Here is a 19,550-nt window from a genome sequence, read left to right as displayed (position 1 = left end):
ATTTAACAGCATATATGTGTACTAACAATGCCAGATGATGATTTAAAAACTCTAAATACATATTAGACCAAATAAATACAAAATAATGTGCTTTTTATTGTCTGATGGTGTTGACAAAAACAAAGTAATAACTGGAAAAACGCCTATTTTATGAAAAAAAAAACTACAAAATGGAGGTTGCACCGGTACATTGCTGAACAGCCAAGACCTTGGTCTATAACAATATACCTTCAGATTTTGTAATTTAACTAACATTTTATTTTCAAAATTAAAACCTGTTTTATCCAAATTCCCAAGAATCAGTGAAATATTTGTGTGAAACATTTAATATTAGAGTAACTGAATATATATCTATCTATATATCTATCTATCTATCTATCTATCTATCTATATATATATATATATATATATATATATATATATATATATCTGCATATGGAATTTGTTTTCTTTAAATAAGGGGCCATCAGAACTCCCCCCCACCTCAACATAAAATGGTTTGACCATTAGAACAACGGCTGGCAGCAACTTTGAAAGTTCGTTCCGCTGAAAACTAAGAATCACAGGTGCAGAGAAGAAAAAGAGAAGATTACACCAAAGGCTTGGGGGATTTCATGAGTAAATATTTCTTTAAAACTGATGATGAGTCAGATACAGATCTAGGAACTGAATGGCAGAGGTATGATGGCCATCCAGAGTAAGAAGCCATGCGTCTATCAATGTGGTTTTAAAGTATAGTGTAAGGGGGAAAACACCTTTTCTTTTACAGAAATACTTGATTTAGTTCCAAAAGAGCAAAAAGCAGAGAGATGGTAGAGGTCGAGGTTCAGTCTGAAAGAGCCAGCTGAGGCGGGGAGCTTGGTGGACAGAGAGAAAGGAGGACAACGTAGCAGTTCTTCCATCGCATAATGTGGCTTCGGGGGGGAGAGGCAGCGTGTGTTTGAGGAGGAGGCAGAGAGAGCCATGACAGAGACAGTGCTGGTGGTGGTGGTGGTGGTGGTGGGGGGGGGGGGGGGGTTACTGCCCCATCTGAGAGTCTGAGCATAGTGGCTCAGAAACAGAACACAGCGTTAATGTCAATTATGCTGAGTTATGGCCAGCAAAAATGACTGATTCTGATTGAGTGAATGTTGTGTTTAACGGCAAAAAAGAAGCCTTTCTCAGAGATGGCAAATAAACCGCCATCAGATCCAGAGGGTCTAACCACATTTATGAAGTGAAGTCATCTGAGACTTGTTAGGAGGACAAAAACATTTCTGTAAACAGCAGGTTATAGAATAAATAAAAGCCATATGAGAATGAAGTATACAGTTAAGTTGACAATTTTTGGTGTGTGTGTGTTTGTGTGTGTGTGTGTGTGTGGTGGCAGGTGTAGAGGGAGGGCCCAAAAACACTGTGTTGTCCCGGGCCCTAGCAAAGCTGTCAGCTGGCATGTATATGTATGTATATAATATCCATATACACATTGTTTATATCCATGCAGCTCTTTGTGTGACTGTAGACGTTGTAAGTGTGCAGTATGTATAAGCCTGAAGTGAACGGACTGCCTCTGTCACAAGCTCAGACATGTTTGCATTGCTGCTTTTCAACACCTGCGCTTTCATAACTGTCGGTTCACATAACACACGTATGCATTACTGGTAACTTAGCCTCCTGACTTTAAAGACACGTGGTATGACGTGACAAAAATCAAAACCTATTACAGGGTTTAACCCTCTGAAAGTCTGAATACTAGAGTGTTGTTGCATCGCATATCCAGGGTGCAAATTGACACGGTGTGCTCTGAGTGGCCAAAATAAAGTTTACCTTCATCTAACCATTTTTGACTTTTATTGCTGACAAACACAGAAAATCCTGCTGAAACAACAAAAATAAGAAAATCAATTTAAAAAGAATTAATAGATAGATGGAACATGTAAAAGTAGTCCTACTAAGAGTGGTGTGGTGACAGGATGGGTGTAGGTCTGAGCAATGACCAAACTAGAGAACCAAAGTGGATAAATGGCTCTCATGGCATATGAGTTTAGCAGAAGATAATAATCTGAAACCATAACATAGGAGGCATACTTGAGATCTTTTGGAATTCTAATTCAAGTTATAGCTTTACCTAAATTTCTAACCTTGTTTGAGTTTTCATTGCTCACATCATTTGGATATCTCCTGGCTTACGTTTCAAAAACATGTTCATGCTTCAGATGAGGAGACTTCTCTGCCTCCAGAAAATAAAAATTGACTGTAAACACACTGGGCCAATGCAGAAAGCTAAAGATTCCACAGTGTGGCATGAAGAACAGATCAGGTGGCCTCTCTATCACAGCCCAATAGAATCAAACACTGCAGATGGAGAGCCAACATCTTTAGTCAGAAGAACCGTGTCCAGTTGCTTCCAAAGCTTCCTCTGCTTCATCACTTTTGACATGCTTCAAACTTTTCAGGAGTGGACTGTTCAGATGGGCTCCAGACCCAGCATGACAGTTGGTCCATGGCCCTGAACTAATGCTGTTTATTGCCATCCTCCTCCTGGAGGTGGAGTAAAAACTTCTAATGTTGCCTGAAGCATGGTTGGGAAAACTGGGACAACTCATCACCGGCATTATGGCCTGAAACCGCTTCCAAGACATTATGCGACGCCTACGCTTCAATGAGAGAAAGGCATGCGGTGAGCAGGTTGAGGCAGGACTGCTGCAGTCTCTAATGTTGGGTTGTGTTGTTGCCAACTGCATTCTACAACCTTAGCAGGTACATCACCATAGATCAGCAACTTGTCCCAATAAAGACTCGCTGCTGTTTCCTGCAATACTTTGCAACGAAACCCAACAAGTTTGGCATCAAGTTCTGGGGCCATGTGACTAGAAATCTATGTGTGAAATGTTATCCTTGTCGTCCCACTGGAGAGAGACTATTTGTCTCCTATTTGTCTGTCAGTACTCAGGTATGTTCTGATATTTGTTTTATGTAGTGCTAGGATGTATAATTCTTGTTTTTTATCAAGGGATGGAGTGTTATGATGTGTGCTACCATGACAACATTTCATCTTACCTTATTCATTAGGTGTTTTCAGCCTCTGGTGCCACACTGACGGTTTATGCGCCCAAACAGAGGAAGACCGTCTGCATTTTCAGCAGCTGGAACAGTGTAGTTGAGACTGGGGATACCTGGAAAAAGAAGCCAAACAGCATGAAACGTCTTCTGCAACAACCTCCCACACTTTACCTGAGGGCGAACTGTCACGCCATGGTGAGCTGTGATGATTGTTATCTGGAACAAATTCCCAGAAACTGTAGAAGTGTTGAAACCCTGAGTTCCTTTAAATCGAGGTTAAAACATGTTTAGGTTGTTCTTGTACAGAACTTGCCACCATCTTGGCCTAAACTCTTCTGAGCTTTTTGTAGACTTACTGCATTGGCTATTTTTATTTTGAATCCCTTCGCCCACATACAGCACAGATTTGTGTAATTCTATGTTTTCTTGCATTTATTTCTAATATGTCTTGTTTGAATCTTGTACATCAACAATAAATCTCAGCAAGAAATGACAAAAAAATAAACTGTGGCGGATCTCTTACTGAGAAAAGGGGAAAATAATTTTCTGTTGTGATTACAAAGTGCCCCTCATGACCCCAACAGGGATAAGTGTGATGGAAAATGGATGGATGGATCACAAAGTGTAAATATTGTAGCTGCTCCGCTGGGTGCATAACCTGACCATAGAAACATTTCTTTCTCTCCCTCTGACATTCCTTACAACACGCTCTCTCATTCATGTCAAATATTTACACAACACTTTCCTGGTGATTTCATCACATATATCTACAACGTGTTCAGTTTTGCTTTCTTCTTTCTTTAGAGCAAGTTGGGGTATTTCCAATGAGCCTTTCTAAAATGGGCCAATCATTTTAGGATTGTCTTATTTACAGAATGAAGGTGTCGCTCATACCTGAGTTGGGATATAATCTCAGCCACTTGGCTTCCCTTTATTTATGGAAGTTAGAAAAACCAACTGGCTGGGCTTTGAGGCTTCTAGTGTTAAACTCTATGGTAAATATGTAGAAGATAATCGCTGCAGATGGCATTGTGGTCCATGGTCATACATGCAGTAAAACAACTCTGTTTTAAAGTTTGATTTCTTAGCTTTCTATGTTGCTCTGTATCGTGATTTAAGTGTATGGGTCCCTGATTATAAGCCATATAGCTTCAAACGAGGCCCTTTTACAAACTGTTCCTTATTAATTGTACTAAGTAAATATTTACATGTCTTTTTTGTAATTAAATGAAAATAAAATGTTCACTTTCTAAAACTTGGAAGCATTTCTTGAGTCACACTTTATTGAGACAAGTGATCAGTGCTTATATGGTACATGGAAATATGATTGCATGGTGCAGAAGTTGGCCAGAGGTTTTCTAATCTGAACTGAATCCACTTTCCATCAAACTTTCACAAAACTAGAAATGCTACTCAGTAACACATTTATGTGTTTTGGTGAAAAGCATCTCTAAAATGAACTCAAATACAAAAGTTGGCAATAATTTAACAGTCAAATGTCCCCTAGGAACGCCTTGGAGAGGAAACGCCCCCTGGTGGTGACTTTAGTTCCCATTCCCTCACACCTTGTTTGCAAGGTTGATGCTTTAAAAAATTTGCTTGAAATGGTAAAGGATAAAAAATATCTAATTATAAATAAATGAATGAAAGAACATTATATTTCTATATCTGTACATGCAAGCTTGTCTTTGATATTGTTGAGGAGTAACCACTGGGATAAATGTCTGTATCACACGTCTAATGATGAAATTAGACACAGCTCCTCTGAACTGCTGTCTGCTTTGAAGCTGTGTGCTGAAAGAGAGACAGAAGAGGAGAGGTGGAGCTGTTTTCTCTGCAGACTTTAGGCCTCTCTGCTGAGGGAACTTCCAGTATAGCAGCCACTGATGTCAGAACAGACCCTCCTTCCTCTGGCTGTTTTCAGTCAGAGTTACAATTTAAAACTTTACATTAGATCTTTTGCCTCATCCATGGTTGAAGCTATGAACAAAGGTTTTTCATAGGTGCATTTTCACTCTGACTACCAGCCTGTGGGCTGCTCTGTCAGCGGAGAGAGAGTCGTGTTTTGACCGAGCTCAAGATGCTTTCATCGCAACAACGCTACTAAAGAACCCCTCTGCTCCCTCCAGGTGCTCTGAGTTTTATTACAGAAAGACAGGCTGGCAGCAGGGAAAGGCAGACAGCCTTGTACCGCAGGAGGCGGATGGATGGACACTTCAGAGACTAAACAGCTGTCAATGAGAGAAAGCCTCTGTAAATCCACAGATCTAACACAGGGCGTCTGGCTAAAGAAAGCTGAAGTGTCTTTATTCCTTTTTCGCTTAAGAGGTGGTTAATGGTTTGTAAATAACGTTTCGGTTTGACCCACTCTCTCCGTAATGGTCCTTAATATTAATGTGTGTCTCTTTGGTTTTTCTGGATTTCCTCAGAGGAATCCTTCTCGCCCACGGCCAGTCACTGAAGAGCAGCGTTCACTTCAAACTCCTCTCCAGTCAGTTCACTTTGACCCTGGTCTTCAGCAGTGCCTGAAGATCCTGGGCTGGCCCTGAAAAAAACCTGTTCCTGAAACACAGTAAGTGAGCAGAGCCATGCGGTGTGCAGCCAATATGAGCCGGTACAACTGGGCCTTACAGGCTCTTTTTAAGCATACCATTCCCATAAGGAGTTTGGTTGGCAGGTAACGGCTATGTATACAGATGAAAGGTGCTAATTGTAGGCCATTGAGTTGTTATAAATGAACAACTTTCTGTCTTTCAGTCAATCAGTCTTTCCAGGTGATGGAGCAGACAAAGAAGGTTTTATCATTCTCTCCCTTTTATCTCCTCTTTCTTTCACCTCTACTCTTTTTTTTCTTTTCTTTCACTTTTTGCTCTTCCTTTACTCTCCCATTGTCATGTCCATATAATTTGAAAATTCTCCTTGCAGGAATCATAATAAAGCTATTTACAAGCATAAATCAAGTGGAGCACTATGGTGAAAGCCGTTTGCTCCACTTGTAAAAGCAAAATCTGTCGAGCTCTATCTGGCATTGAGACATCAATTCCTATTGCCATATTGCTAGACAGGACACTGGGAAAAAAAAAAAAAAGACGCTGTACACACATTCTTACATAACACTCACATCCAACAATGACCAGCAAAGAGCTTCATCAACATTTTTAGAACCCGGTCCGGTTGTCAGAGGAGAGAAGCTTCTCTATACTGAAGATTGTGAGGAGCAGGAAGAAGCTGAGGGGCTAAGCAGAACCCAGATAACTTCATGTGGACTGAGGAGGACGTCCTGATGTCCTCTGACAATGAGACAGAACCAGAACCCTGTTTCCACTGCAGTGAACTAACGGGCCTCATTTCTACTGGATCTTCTTTCTCCAACATGTCAGGAACCAAACTAGAGGACAGGAAGATCTGAAGTGTTGCTTCAGTTCTTCTGATTGGTCCACAGTGAGAAGACGGAGCAGCTGAAAACTGGTCCAACTGGGAGGTCGTGGCCGAGTGGTTAGAGCAGTGCGCTTGCACTCAGAGAAGGTTGCAAGTACCCGGTTCGATCCCCACTGCCTACACTCTGGGTCCCTGAGCAAGACCCTTAACCCCAGATTGCTCCCCGGGCGCCGCACATGGCAGCCCACTGCTCCTCAAGGGAAAGCAGAGAACAAATTTTGTTGTAATGTATGTTTCAATGACAATAAAGATGATATTGCTATTACTATTATTACTACTATTACTGAGAGCCGGTCTGGTTCTGGTGTCCAGATGGACGGGTCCAGTTCTTCCTGGCAGTCTGAGGGAACCAGGAACTCAATGATGACGTTGGATCAACATGTTGAAGCTGTGAAAAAGTGCAGCAGCAGCTTGAAGTCAGTGTTGACTGCTGGTTGGGTCAGTCTGCAGCTTTCTGCTGGGTCTCCTGTCCACACTGAGGACGTTCTGTCCAACAGTCGGTTCTGCTGCTGATTGGACCCTCAGCAAAGACAACACTGTCTCTGTTCAGTGGAGACATGGGACCCATTTCAGACTGGAACCAGTCCAACATGTTGGACCTTCATCCAGTGAAAGAAAATGTCCTCAGAGCTGCTGCTGTCTGTCCAACTCATCTTGTCCTTTGTTGTCCTCTCAGTCCCACAGGTGGTGGAGGTGGATTCAGGGGAGGAGTCTGTCCTGCTGCCCTGCAGAACCACAGTTACCCTGCCTGAAGACGCTAGAGTGGAGTGGAGGGACAGAGAAGACAGGAAGGTCCATGTGTATAAGAACGGTTCTGATCAGCCTGAAGAACAGGACCAGTTCTACAGAAACAGAACCAAGATGAATGAAGACCTGCTGAGAACTGGAAACCTCAGTCTGACTCTGAAACATCCCACAGATGGAGACACTAACATCTACACCTGCAGCGTCTCCAGAGGGAAGAGAGACATCCTGATGAAGAAACAAGTTGATCTCAGAGTCAAAGGTCAGTGGTTTAAATCTCTGGGTCAAAGGTCTGTCCTCAAACTGTCCTCAAAAAGGGCCTAGAGTCTATTTTATATTACCTGACCAAACCAAGAATTCACAACCTCACTCCAAACTGACCCGACACCAACAAAGGTTACTTATAAGGATTTGGTAAAACCATTTAAACACCACAGGGCAGAGCTACCTTTACAGTCTAGAGAGTAATTTTGTCTACAGTCCACATGAATTAAAAGCATACTATGCAACATTTTTCAGTTAATTAATGTGTTCCATACCGTTTTGGATGATTAAATGAGTCATTTCAGGTCAAACAAAGGTTTTCTCGGCCGCCCTGGTGGTCTGTAGGGGAAATACCGCACTTGCAATAGGGGGTTTTCAGCTGACGTCACGCTCACGTGACTACTCAGCGCGTCCGCCATATTGGGTGGCAGTCGTTTCGCACCGTTGACCTGCATTGTATGACGCCTTAGGCAGTATTGGAAGTGAACAATGGGGAAAACGTGTTTAATGGTTGGTTGCACGGCCCGTGGAGGTGGAGATCAACGCTCTTTCTATCGCCTACCAGCCGTAATAGTGAATCAGTGTGAAAAAACAAAACAGCTCTCTGAACAACGCCGTCACCTATGGCTGACACGGATATCCAGGTCCGATTTGTACGGTGTTAAGCTGGAATACGCCAGAGTCTGCGGTGCTCACTTTGTCACAGGTAATTAACTGTTAAGTATTTAAAACATGTAAGAAGAATATATTAATAATAGGGCTTGGGCGTTATGACTTATTACTTTCCGCGGCTGTCATGTTAGACTTAGACTTAGACTTTCTTTATTGTCATTTTGTAGCACAGAGTGCATACAGAACGAAATTTCGTTTTTTCATACAGCTCAGAAAGATTGCAGTAACTCTACAGGATACCTTGCAGTGAATTTACAGTACAGGATAAGAAAAATGCAGTGGTAAATCACAGTCAAATACAGGATAACTTTCAATTAAATTTCGGATAAAGTGCAGCAGTGAGCAGTAGGCAGATTGAAATGTAAAGACAATGTAAGCAATGTAAACAATTATGCAGTAAGGTGCAGCAGTGATTTAACAATAGACAGTTGCATTGTAAACAGTTTTGCAGTACGTTTCCGGAAAAAGTGCAGCAGCGATATTGAAGGATACATACAAATGTGCAAATTCGCGGGTCGTGTGTGGTACACAGTCCGTTTTTATACTTCAGCAGTTCAACTGTCTGATGGCAGCAGGGAAAAAGCTTTTGCAGAACCTGGTGGACCTGCAACGGATGCTGCGGAACCTCTTTCCAGAGGGCAGCAGGGAGAATAGTCTATGGTGGGGGTGTGAGGGGTCCCTGATGATGTTACGGGCTCGAGACACACAGCGCTGCGATGAAATATCTTTAATGGAGGGAAGAGGAGCCCCGATGATCCCTTCTGCTGTCCTCACCACTCTCCTCACGTTCTTCCAGTCGGAGGCACTGCAGCCTCCACACCACACAGAGAGACAGCTGGTCAGAATACTCTCTATGGTGCTTCTGTAAAAGGTCGTGAGAATGGGCGGGGGCAGGCGGGCTCTCCTCATCCTCCGCAGAAAGTACAGTCGCTTCTGTGCCCTCTTCACCAGTGACATGGTGTTCACAGTCCAGGTGAGGTTGTCCGTGATGTGCACCCCCAGGAACTTTGTGCTGCTGACCACCTCCACAGCTGAGCTGTTGATGAGCAGTGGAGCATGGTGAGGCCGGTTCTTCCTGAAGTCGACGATGATTTCCTTCGTCTTCTCCACGTTCAGGATCAGGCTGTTGTCTCTGCACCAACCCACCAGCTGCTCCACCTCCTCTCTGTAGTCCTGGTCGTTGTCGTCTCTGATCAGGCCCACCACCGTTGTGTCGTCCGCAAACTTCACGATGTGATTGGTGGTGAACCTGGGGACGCAGTCGTGTGTCATCAGAGTGAACAGCAGGGGGCTCAGGACGCAGCCCTGAGGGGAGCCCGTGCTGAGGGTGATGACATTGGAGGTGTTCTGTCCGACCCGGACTGATTGAGGTCTGTTGGTTAGGAAGTCCAGCAGCCAGTTGCGAAGGGGTGTGTTGAAGCCCAGATGCTCCAGTTTTCCCACCAGATGTTGTGGGATGATGGTGTTGAACGCTGAACTGAAGTCCAGGAACAGCATCCGCACGTGCGTGTTCTTCTCCTCCAGATGTGCCAGGCTCAGGTGAAGAGCAGAGGAGATGGCGTCCTCAGTGGAGCGGTTCCGTCGGTAGGCAAACTGGAACGGGTCGAGTGTTGGGGGGAGACTGGAGACGATGTGTTCCTTTACCAGCCTTTCAAAGCACTTCATCATGATGGGAGTCAGTGCAACAGGCCGGTAGTCGTTGAAACAGGTGACTTGAGGTTTCTTTGGCACCGGAATGATGGAGGCAGACTTGAAGCATGCTGGCACTGTGGCTTGGTCCAGCGAGGGGTAAAAAATGTCTGTGAGGACACCAGCCAGCTGACCTGCACACTCCTTGAGCACCCGCCCAGGTATGTTGTCGGGGCCTGGGGCCTTTCGCGGGTTGACTCTCCTCAGAGTCTTCAACACGTCGGCAGTGTCAAGGCAGAGGACCTCCTCTTCCTGATGGGGAACAGCTTTCACTGCTGGAGTGCTGTTTAGTGCCTCAAACCTCCCAAAGAAGTTATTTAGTCCATTGAGGAAGTCAGCATCAACTTCACCCACCGGGGGGGAGGGCGTGTTGTATTCAGTGATCGCCCGGATGCCTTTCCACATGCTCCTGGTGTTGCTGGCATCGTGGAAAAGCTCCTGGATTTTCTGACTGTGGTTCCGCTTCACTAGCCTGATGGCACGGTTCAGGTTGGCTCTCGCTGTCCTCAGTGCCTCCTTGTCACCAGACTTGAAGGCTGAGTTCCGTGCTTTTAGCGCTTGACGGACCTCCGCAGTAATCCAGGGTCGTTGGTTGGCTCGGGTGATGATGGTCTTGGTGGTGCTGACGTCCTCAATGCATTTGTTGATGTAGGCTGACACGGTCATGGCGTACTCATCAATGTTGATCTTGTCCTCATAAGTTGCTGCAGCTTTGAACATGTTCCAGTCAGAGCACTCAAAACAGTCCTGGAGCGCCTCCATTGCTCCATCAGTCCACACCCTCACCTGCCTCGCTGTAGGTTTAGCTCTGATCAGCAGGGGCCTGTATGCAGGAATTAGCATCACAGAAAGGTGGTCTGAAGAGCCCAGGTGGGGGCGGGGGGCTGCTCTGAATGCTTCTTTTATGTTTGTGTAAACTAGGTCTAGAGTGTTCTCTCCCCGAGTTGCAAAATCCACGTGTTGGTAAAAATGAGGGAGAACAGTTTTCATATTTGCCTGGTTAAAATCCCCAGCAATGATGAAAACACCCTCTGTGTGTGCAGATTGCAGCTCAGAGATAGTCCGATAGAGAACAGTCATAGCCTCTGTTGTGTTTGCGCTGGGAGGGACGTAAACCGCTGCGATGATAACAACAGTGAACTCTCTAGGCAGATAAAAAGGTCTGCAGCTAATAATCATAAGCTCAATGTCCGGAGAGCAGAAACTTGTGACTAATCTAGCATTTTTACACCAGGTGTTATTGATGTAAACGCAGAGTCCGCCCCCTCGGGTCTTACCGCAGAGTTCTGTCTGTCTGTCGGCGCGGAAAGTAGCTAGCCCCTCCAGGCTAACGGCGTTGTCTGGGATTGATGATGAAAGCCATGTTTCGGTCAGAATGAGAGCGCAGCAGTCCCTGAACTCCCTCTTTGTAGAGAGCTCGAGTTGTAAATGGTCCATTTTGTTGTCCAGTGAGCGAACGTTGGAAAGCCAGATGGATGGTAGCGGCGGTCTGAATGGGTTAGCCTTTAGCCTCGCTGCTAAACCTCCTCGGCACCCGCGCTTCTTCAGCCGGCTACACCGCTTCCGCGTCGCTCTCCTCCGGCGTGAGCTGCTCGTCGAGGCCGCCGCTTCACAGGCCTCCGGGGCTGGTCTCCGTAGGACGCCACAGTCACGTAAGCAGACGAGCGTGGTATTTAAAAGTCCAAAAACACAACTTGATCGCAACTCCAACAGGCGCTCGCGGTCAAGTACTGATCGGCTGGGTAGATGAGTGGTTTCCAGCGAGTTTGGCGGCATTTTTATGCATTTTTATGCAAAAAGTCCGCGAGTTGGTACAGAGCTGTGTTCGGCTGCTGCCGCCAGGGGCGCCGCCGGAAGTGTTGACTGCCTCCGCCGCCTCTACTGCCTATGACTACCGCGTACTGTACTCCCTCTCTCAGCCGTGTTTTAATTTGATTAATTTCACCTTAACTTGATTTCAACCATGGTAAACCGTTGCTGTATTGTGGGCTGTAACAGCGCAACACATGATCGCCATGGGAAAAACATAGAAACAGATTAATTTTCCACCGCTTTCCTGCCTGGAGGCGCAACCACGGAGAACAACTGTTAGTGATAACAAAGAGTCGTCGGCTTGCTTGGATCGCGGCTGTAAGTCGACCGATCATAACTTTCCACAGTATCCCGATGTCAATGAGAGAGTGTTCTAAACGTTTGAAACACATAGCAGCAAGTTAAAAGTACATTACATTCGCGAGTGGTTGTTAGCGCTAACGGTTAGCATGTGCTAACCCGTCTGAGCGCAGCTTACCTTTGAACGAGTTACAGAGATAACAAAGAGATCGTCGGCTCGCTTGGATAGCGGCTGTAAGTCGACCGATCATAACTTTCCACAGTATCCCGATGTCAATGAGAGTGTGTTCTAAACGTTTGAAACACATAGCAGCAAGTTAAAAGTACATTACATTCGCGAGTGGTTGTTAGCACTAACGGTTAGCATGTGCTAACCCGTCTGAGCACAGCTTACCTTTGAACGAGTTGCTGTGTTCCCACTGTTTGCTGGCTTTATGATCTGCAGCTCCTACCGGCGCCAATACGGTAAATACAACTTAATTTTGCACTGGTCATTGTTCTGCTTAAATAATTAAAGCCGCGAGCGGCGTCGATCGGCCCAGAGCCCGTCCGCCCTGCGGCGGGCGGTGCGCGAAGGCGCACCGCCCGCCGCCGGCCGCCAGCCACCGCAGAAGCATGCAACACATTTGCGTCGGATTGTTTACATTTTTACCATCTTATTAAAACTCACCCGTCCACGTATGATGGCGATTTCCTTGATGTACATAACCAGATGTGAACTGGTTGTGAGCCTCTAGACCCTTGTAAGCTCTCATTTCCTCAAGAGTGTGCAGAGGGTTTTCACCGAACACCAGGTAATGCATCTGGATTACGGCTAAACAAGGCACCGTGGAGGGCATACGGGTCCATATGGTCGATCACGGAACATTTCCTCAGATATACGTCCTTATCTGGTCGCTCTAGCGTGCTGGCGTACTTATCCATTCGCGATACGATAATACGTGTACGACAACTAGAGATAAGGAAGTGTGCCACCCAATATGGCGGACCGGAAGTTGGCCAGTGACGTCAGTGAAAACCCCCTATTGCAGGAGCCCTCGGCCCGAACCAACAGGCTCAGAAGTCTTGTGTGCATCGCAAGAGTCGGTCTTGCTTTACGGCGAGAACTGCTACACGACCCAGTGAAAGACATGCTCGTTGCTAGCGCAGTGGCAATATTTGTGCAGTTATCATGGCGGAACCATCGGGCAAGCTTTTTCCGAATGGCGAGAGCTAAAAGAAAAAGAAAGCTGCAAGGCTGACGCGGACCTCGCGTTTCTGCTGATGCGATTGTAAGTAACATTGGAATGGTTTCTCTCTCTGTGTGTGCATGGTTTCCCGCAGCACTCACGCTACCGCCTGGGCAACATTCCAAAATAAAAAATAAAAACCTAACTCGATATGTTTGCATGTTTATTTGATGGAAACAGGCTTTTTTTGTTGTTGCTTTCGCGCGTGCATATAGTGAATGGCAGGAAAAAAACAGGCGCTCGGCTCCAGTGGTTGTCTTGTCTCAACCCCCCCCCCCCCCCCCCCCCCCCCCCGCTCGCTCGCTCCGTTCCGTTCCGCTCCGCTCACAACTCAACGCCTCCTAGGGGAGCAAATTCCTAGGGGAACCATTGGTGTGCATGTTCATACTTTCACTGTGTTAGTCATTGTTTGTACTGTTTTTTCGACTTTGATTTAATGCATTCGCCTGTCTGCTAAGCTCTAAACAACCCCGCCTGGCTTGACGGAGAAACCAGAACAGCTGAGCATATTTACGACAGTGCACCTTTACTTTCGCCCTCTGGGGGGAGCCTCGCTGGAAAATCAACCCCGGTTGCATAGTATACCTTTAAAGTATGTCTGATTCTGATTCTGATATAAGGTGCAGCAGTGATTTAAAAGTAAACAATTGAAATGTAAACAATACAGGAGAAAGAGACAGTGTGCGATCACAGTGTACAGGTGAGTATATTTAAAAACCATTTGTATGTGCAGAATCGATTGTGCAAAGGGCAATTGTGCAAGAATGCATTTAGAAACTAGGAGTTCGGCAGCACTTTTAATGCTAGATAGAGATGCAGTGATGCAAATGTGCAAATATGCGAATGTGGTATAGAGTCCAGTTTATAGCTTCTGCAGTTCAACAGTCTGATGGCGACAGGGAAAAAGCTTTTGCAGAAAACGGATATTTATTTACAAGGGGACAGCTAGGGCATTGGGACTTACTCTACAGTCGATACCGCACCCTGACGTCACAAACTAGGAGGTGGCAGTACTGTTCTTCACCAAGATGGCTGCCCCCATGAAAGGACCTTCAAATGAAAATTACTCTTAATTAAAAAAGCTGATCATTTGTTGAACAGTATGTAATAAGTTTATATTTAAAGTACTTTCAGCAGTTTGAATTCTGATTTTGACCGGACTTCTCCTTTAAGAAAGGTAATCCATCCAACTTTGAATCTGGTTTAACAGCGCCATACAGTGCTTGTTTCGGGTAGTGCAGCTGATCTTCTGACTGTACTGCTGTAAACTTTTTTCCTCACAGCTGGCGCAGAGGGAGCAGTTGCTGTAAAACCCAACAGAGTGTATGTGGCAGTATTGGGCACAAATTCTTTCGCCTGTGGGTTGAATTCAGCGCGTCTTTGCTCTTTTAATCCCTTACTGACATAAGACTTCATTCCATCGGACATCGATTTAGATTTTTCTCCAACGCTACTGCTTTCCAACACAGAAAGGCGTGCTGCTGCAGCAGCTATTTGCGCAACCGCGGTCAGGTGAGCCCTGACTTGTTTTTGTTGGTCACACAAACACTAAGGATTACAGCAGTGACGGCTGAGACTATTTTTCTAAATAAAAGCAACATTTTCGCGGTGTATCGACCAAGTGTTTTTACATCAATTTTTTTTTTCATGCTTAATGTGTCATTTTTTTCTATTATTCTGGGCTGCTGGTGAAAAGGGAAATACATACTTTTGTCACACTCTTGAGCCTCTAAAACTACTCAAATAACTTATTTTTTTTTACAGGTGACTACTTTCACTTACAGATGAGATGATGATCTCCAGAAGTCCATCCACATGATTTGGGATTTAAAAATGAAGGCATTTAACAATCTGTACATTGACTCAATTTGACCTGTGTTGACAGTAGAAAACCTCCTGATGTTGCTCAACAACTTTCATCCAAATATGATGTGGAATTTCAAAACAAGAGCCACTTGAAATCTGTACATGTTCACCCATTTTGAACAAAGTTGCTGTCAGTGTTGCAACTAAACCGTAGATAATCAATCGGTGCTGTCACTTCAGCATGAGAGTAGAACACGTCCAGATGTGGCTCAATAAGTTACAGACAATTTTGATGTGGAATTTCAAAATAAGAGCAATTTGAAATCCATACATGTTAACTAATTCTGACCAAAGTTGCTGTCACTCTAGCAACTAAATAGTAGATAATCAATCGATTCTGCCACTTCAGTATGACAGTAGAACACCTTCAAATGCGCCTAAAAAACTTTCAGACAATTTTGATGTGGAATTTCAAAATAAGAGACACTTGCAATTTGTACATATTAACTTATTTTGACCAAAGTTGCTGTCACTATAGCAACTAAATAGTAGATAAACAATCAATGCTGACACTTCAGCATGACAGTAGAACACCTCCAGATGTGCCTCAACAAGTTACAGACAATTTTGATGTGGAATTTCACATCATATGTATGGCAGCATTGATTGTTTAGTTGCTAGAGTGACAGCAACTTTGGACAAAATTAGTTGATATGTATGGATTTCCAGGCTATTCCTGTCCAGGCTCCAGTCCATCTTGGACTGGAGCCTGGACAGCATCCTCCTCTCTGCCACAGTCGTCAGAATATCCAGCTCCTCCCCCACAACATCACCAGCCCTCCTGATCAGTTTGTTTAATCTGTTGTTGTCGGCGACCCTCAGCCCACTGCCCCAGCATGTGACAGTAAAGAAGAGCGTGCTGGCAACAACAGACTGATAAAACATCCTCAACATCGTTCCTCAGAAAAAAGAGTCGGCTTTGGCCCTTTTTGTAGACCGCCTCGGTGTTTCTAGTCCAGTCCAGCTTATTGTTAAAGTACACTCCCAGGTACTTTTTCTTTTTTTTTTTCTTCCCAGTGTCCTGTCTAGCAATGTGGCAATAAGAATTGATGTCTCAATGCCAAATAGAGCTCGACAGATTTTGCTTTTACAAGTGGAGCCAACAGCTTTCGCCATAGTGCTCTGCTTGATTTATGTCACGGCTCAGAACAGAAGGACCCAGTATTCAAAACGGACAAACAGTTTATTGAAAATATGACTGCTAGGACGGCGCCGGTGTGTCATGATTTTAGGTTCTGTCCTAGTTTTGAATCATGGAATAGTTTGAGTTTTGTTGTGGTTTGATTTTTTTCTTTGTGTTATACTATCTGTTAGGGTTCTGTAAGCTTTTAGCTCAGTTCTGTTCACCTGCCAGCTCACTCCCCTGTCAGCAGTCACCAACCTATCAGTTCAGTTCACTGTCAGTCACTTCCCTGCCTCTGATTAGTTCCAGCTGTTTCCCGGTAATTAGTTTTCACTCCATTTCACCTGTGCACTTCACTATATAGTTCTGCCTCAGTCTTTAGTTCTCCGCCAGATCAATAACGAGCCCACGGTGAGTTTTGTTTCCAGCGTTCCTTTCTTGATTGACCTGTTGATGCTAACCTGAGAGCCTTTTTGATTCTGAGCCAGCCTGTTCCCTGATCTGTTTTTCCTGCCCTGTCTGACTGATTTACCGGTTTACCGACCTGATTCTGTCCCATGGTTATCCGAGCTTGCTTTGCCCTGTTTGTACCTCTGCCTATTTTGGACTGCCTTTTGTGTACCGGATTTTGGACTGCCATTTTGACCATTGAGCCTTGCCTGTCCCTGTTTTATTATTAAATCCTGTTTTTTGCCTTCACCTCACTTGTTTGGTTTGAATACTGGGTTTGCCTGATTCACGTTCTTAACAGAATGATCTGGCCAATCTAAAACCTATCGCCAAACAAGTTTGTAGAGGTTTTTTTTTTTCCCCCCTTAAATTTTTTGCCTTTTTTTTTTTTTTTTTTCTTTTTTTTCCCCCTCCACAAATTATGGCTTTGGAGGGTTCCAGTTTGGCGTTCTGTCCCCCTGGTGTCGGTCCCAGATGCCATCTCTCCAGTAGCCGCAGCAGCAGTAACTCGCTGCCTGCTCGGAGCCTACGATTGGGAGGGCTGCTTTTAACAGATTCAGGTTCTGCTCAAAATATAAGGGATCACTCACCCAGCGACACCGCTGTCGGCTCTGCCCATGGGTTTTATCCTGACCCAACTTTGTTTATGGAGGTCGAAGCGGAGGTGGTGCGGGATCTTCGCCCGGATCTTTTTCTCTCTCTCCCTCCAGAAGAGGAGATGCAGGGGACGCTGTGGGCTCCGCCGAGCCCGGCTCTACCGAAGGAGTTAAACCTCCAGCAAGTCCTGCCGTCCCGCCGTCGGAGGAGGGGACGGAAATCTGTGGGTCGCTCCCTCACCCGTTCTGTTCGGCCGACAGGCGAGCCAGTACCGCGCCCGTCCGTTGCCACTTCCTGCCCAGTGGATCGGAGTCCGGTGTTCCCCAGAGCTGAGCCGCCCACAGCGTCTCCTGGTGGCGACCGTGATGCTGAGGATCTGGCTCTGGAGGACCAGATAAGAACTTTTGCCCCTATTATTAAAGACCTTAGGGACGCTCTTTTCAGCCAGTATTCAGAGGAGCTGGAGGCTAAATTAAAGGAGGTCGAGGGGCACTATAGAGCGGCTCTCAAGGGTTTCTACAGTAGACTCGAACCTGTCCCAGAGGACCCGCCCTCTACCTCATCTCCAGTGCCGGTTTCCGGCAGCTTTAAAGCAGCACAGTCTGCGCAGCCGGCCCAAGACGCTGCAACCCCGGAGGGTCCGCAGCCGGCCCAAGACGTTGCAACCCCGGAGGGTCCGCAGCCGGCCCAAGACGCTGCAACCCCGGAAGGTCCGCAGCTGGCCCAAAACGCTGCAACCCGGGAGGGTCCGCAGCCGGCCCAAGACGCTGCAACCCGGGAGGGTCCGCAGCCGGCCCAAGACGCTGCAACCCGGGAGGGTCCGCAGCCGGCCCAAGACGCTGCAACCCGGGAGGGTCCGCAGCCGGGCCGCGACGCTGCAACCCAGAAGGGTCCGCAGCCGGGCCGTGACTCTGCAACCCAGGAGGGTCCGCAGCCGGGCCGCGACGCTGCAACCCAGGAGGGTCCGCAGCCGGGCCGCGACGTGGGAACCCAGGAGGGTCCGCAGCCGAGCCGCGACGTGGGAACCCAGGAGGGCCCGCCGCCAGTCTGCGACGTGGGAACCCAGGAGGGTCTACCACTGGTCCACGATGAGGGGGTTCAGACGAGCCCTCTTTCAGGCCGCAACTCTGGGGCTCATCGGGACACTGGGCGTCGTGGCCCTCGCCCAGACGACAAGCGGCGTCGTGGCCCTCGCCCAGATGACAATTGGCATCGTGGCCCTCGCCCAGACGACAAGCGGCGTCGTGGCCCTCGCCCAGACGACAAGCGGTGTCGCGGCCCTCATCCAAACGACAAGCTCCGTCGGGGGTCTCGTCCAGACGACAAGCGTCGGGGGTCTCGCCGAGAAGACAAGCACCCAGAGCCCCATGGAGACTTAGAGGTCCCTGGACCTCTTCTGAAGCTCTTACCCCCTCACCTTTGGCTAGACAGCCAATTTCCCAAGTGGCTGACCAGGCTTTCTTTGTTGGATGTTCTGGAGGGGTTACTGCTGAGGTTCTGGGTGTTAAAGGGTCTGGGAGCATCTGAAGCCTGTAGCCAGGCCCCGTCTGAACCTGAAGCCTGTAGCCAGGCCCCGTCTGAACCTGAAGCCTGTAGCCAGGCCCCGTCTGAACCTGAAGCCTGTAGCCAGGGGCCGTCTGAACCTGAAGCCTGTAGCCAGGGGCCGTCTGAACCTGAAGCCTGTAGCCAGGGGCCGTCTGAACCTGAAGCCTGTAGCCAGGGGCCGTCTGAACCTGAAGCCTGTAGCCAGGGGCCGTCTGAACCTGAAGCCTGTAGCCAGGGGTCGTCTGAACCTGAAGCCTGTAGCCAGGGGCCGTCTGAACCTGAAGCCTGTAGCCAGGGGCCGTCTGAACCTGAAGCCTGTAGCCAGGGGCCGTCTGAACCTGAAGCCTGTAGCCAGGCTCCTCCTGAACTCTGTAGCCAGGCGCCTCCTGAACTCTTTAGCCAGACGCCTCCTGAACTCTTTAGCCAGGCGTCGCTTCTAGCTCTTAGTCCGGCGCTGTCTCCAGCCTTTAGTCCGGCGCCAGGTTCTGTTCTCTCTCTCTCCAGGCGTCGGTTCCTGAGGGTCCTGTTCTGCCGACGGCCTCCGAGGTTGCTGCTCCACCTCCGGTCTCCGAGGTTGCTGCTCCACCTCCGGTCTCCAAGAGACATGCTTCGCCACCGGCCGCCGGACATCTTTGCTAACCGGGGCCGTCTTACAGGACACCCGCCGGATTACCTGTCTCACAGGGGTCGTCCGCCGGGACGTCCGCCGGAGAACCTGACACGCCTAGGACGTCCGCCGGAGAACCTGACACGCCTAGGTCGTCCGCCGGAGAACCTGA

General features: G+C 47.2%; 1 protein-coding gene across 1 annotated transcript in view; it reads left to right on the top strand.

The window, feature by feature from the left end:
- The window catches only part of LOC105923632, an 869,484-nt gene that overhangs the window by 687,541 nt on the left and 162,393 nt on the right, over window positions 1–19,550 (top strand). The window contains exon 16 of the mRNA XM_036132247.1: window positions 7,157–7,486. Within this exon, the coding sequence (XP_035988140.1) occupies window positions 7,157–7,486 (330 nt within the window). The remainder of the gene's footprint in view (window positions 1–7,156; window positions 7,487–19,550) is intronic.

The sequence above is a fragment of the Fundulus heteroclitus genome, unplaced genomic scaffold (genome assembly GCF_011125445.2).
Source record: "Fundulus heteroclitus isolate FHET01 unplaced genomic scaffold, MU-UCD_Fhet_4.1 scaffold_49, whole genome shotgun sequence".
NCBI lineage: Eukaryota > Metazoa > Chordata > Actinopteri > Cyprinodontiformes > Fundulidae > Fundulus > Fundulus heteroclitus.
Note: the sequence above shows the minus strand (reverse complement) of the source record. Positions and strands in the feature narration are given on the sequence as shown.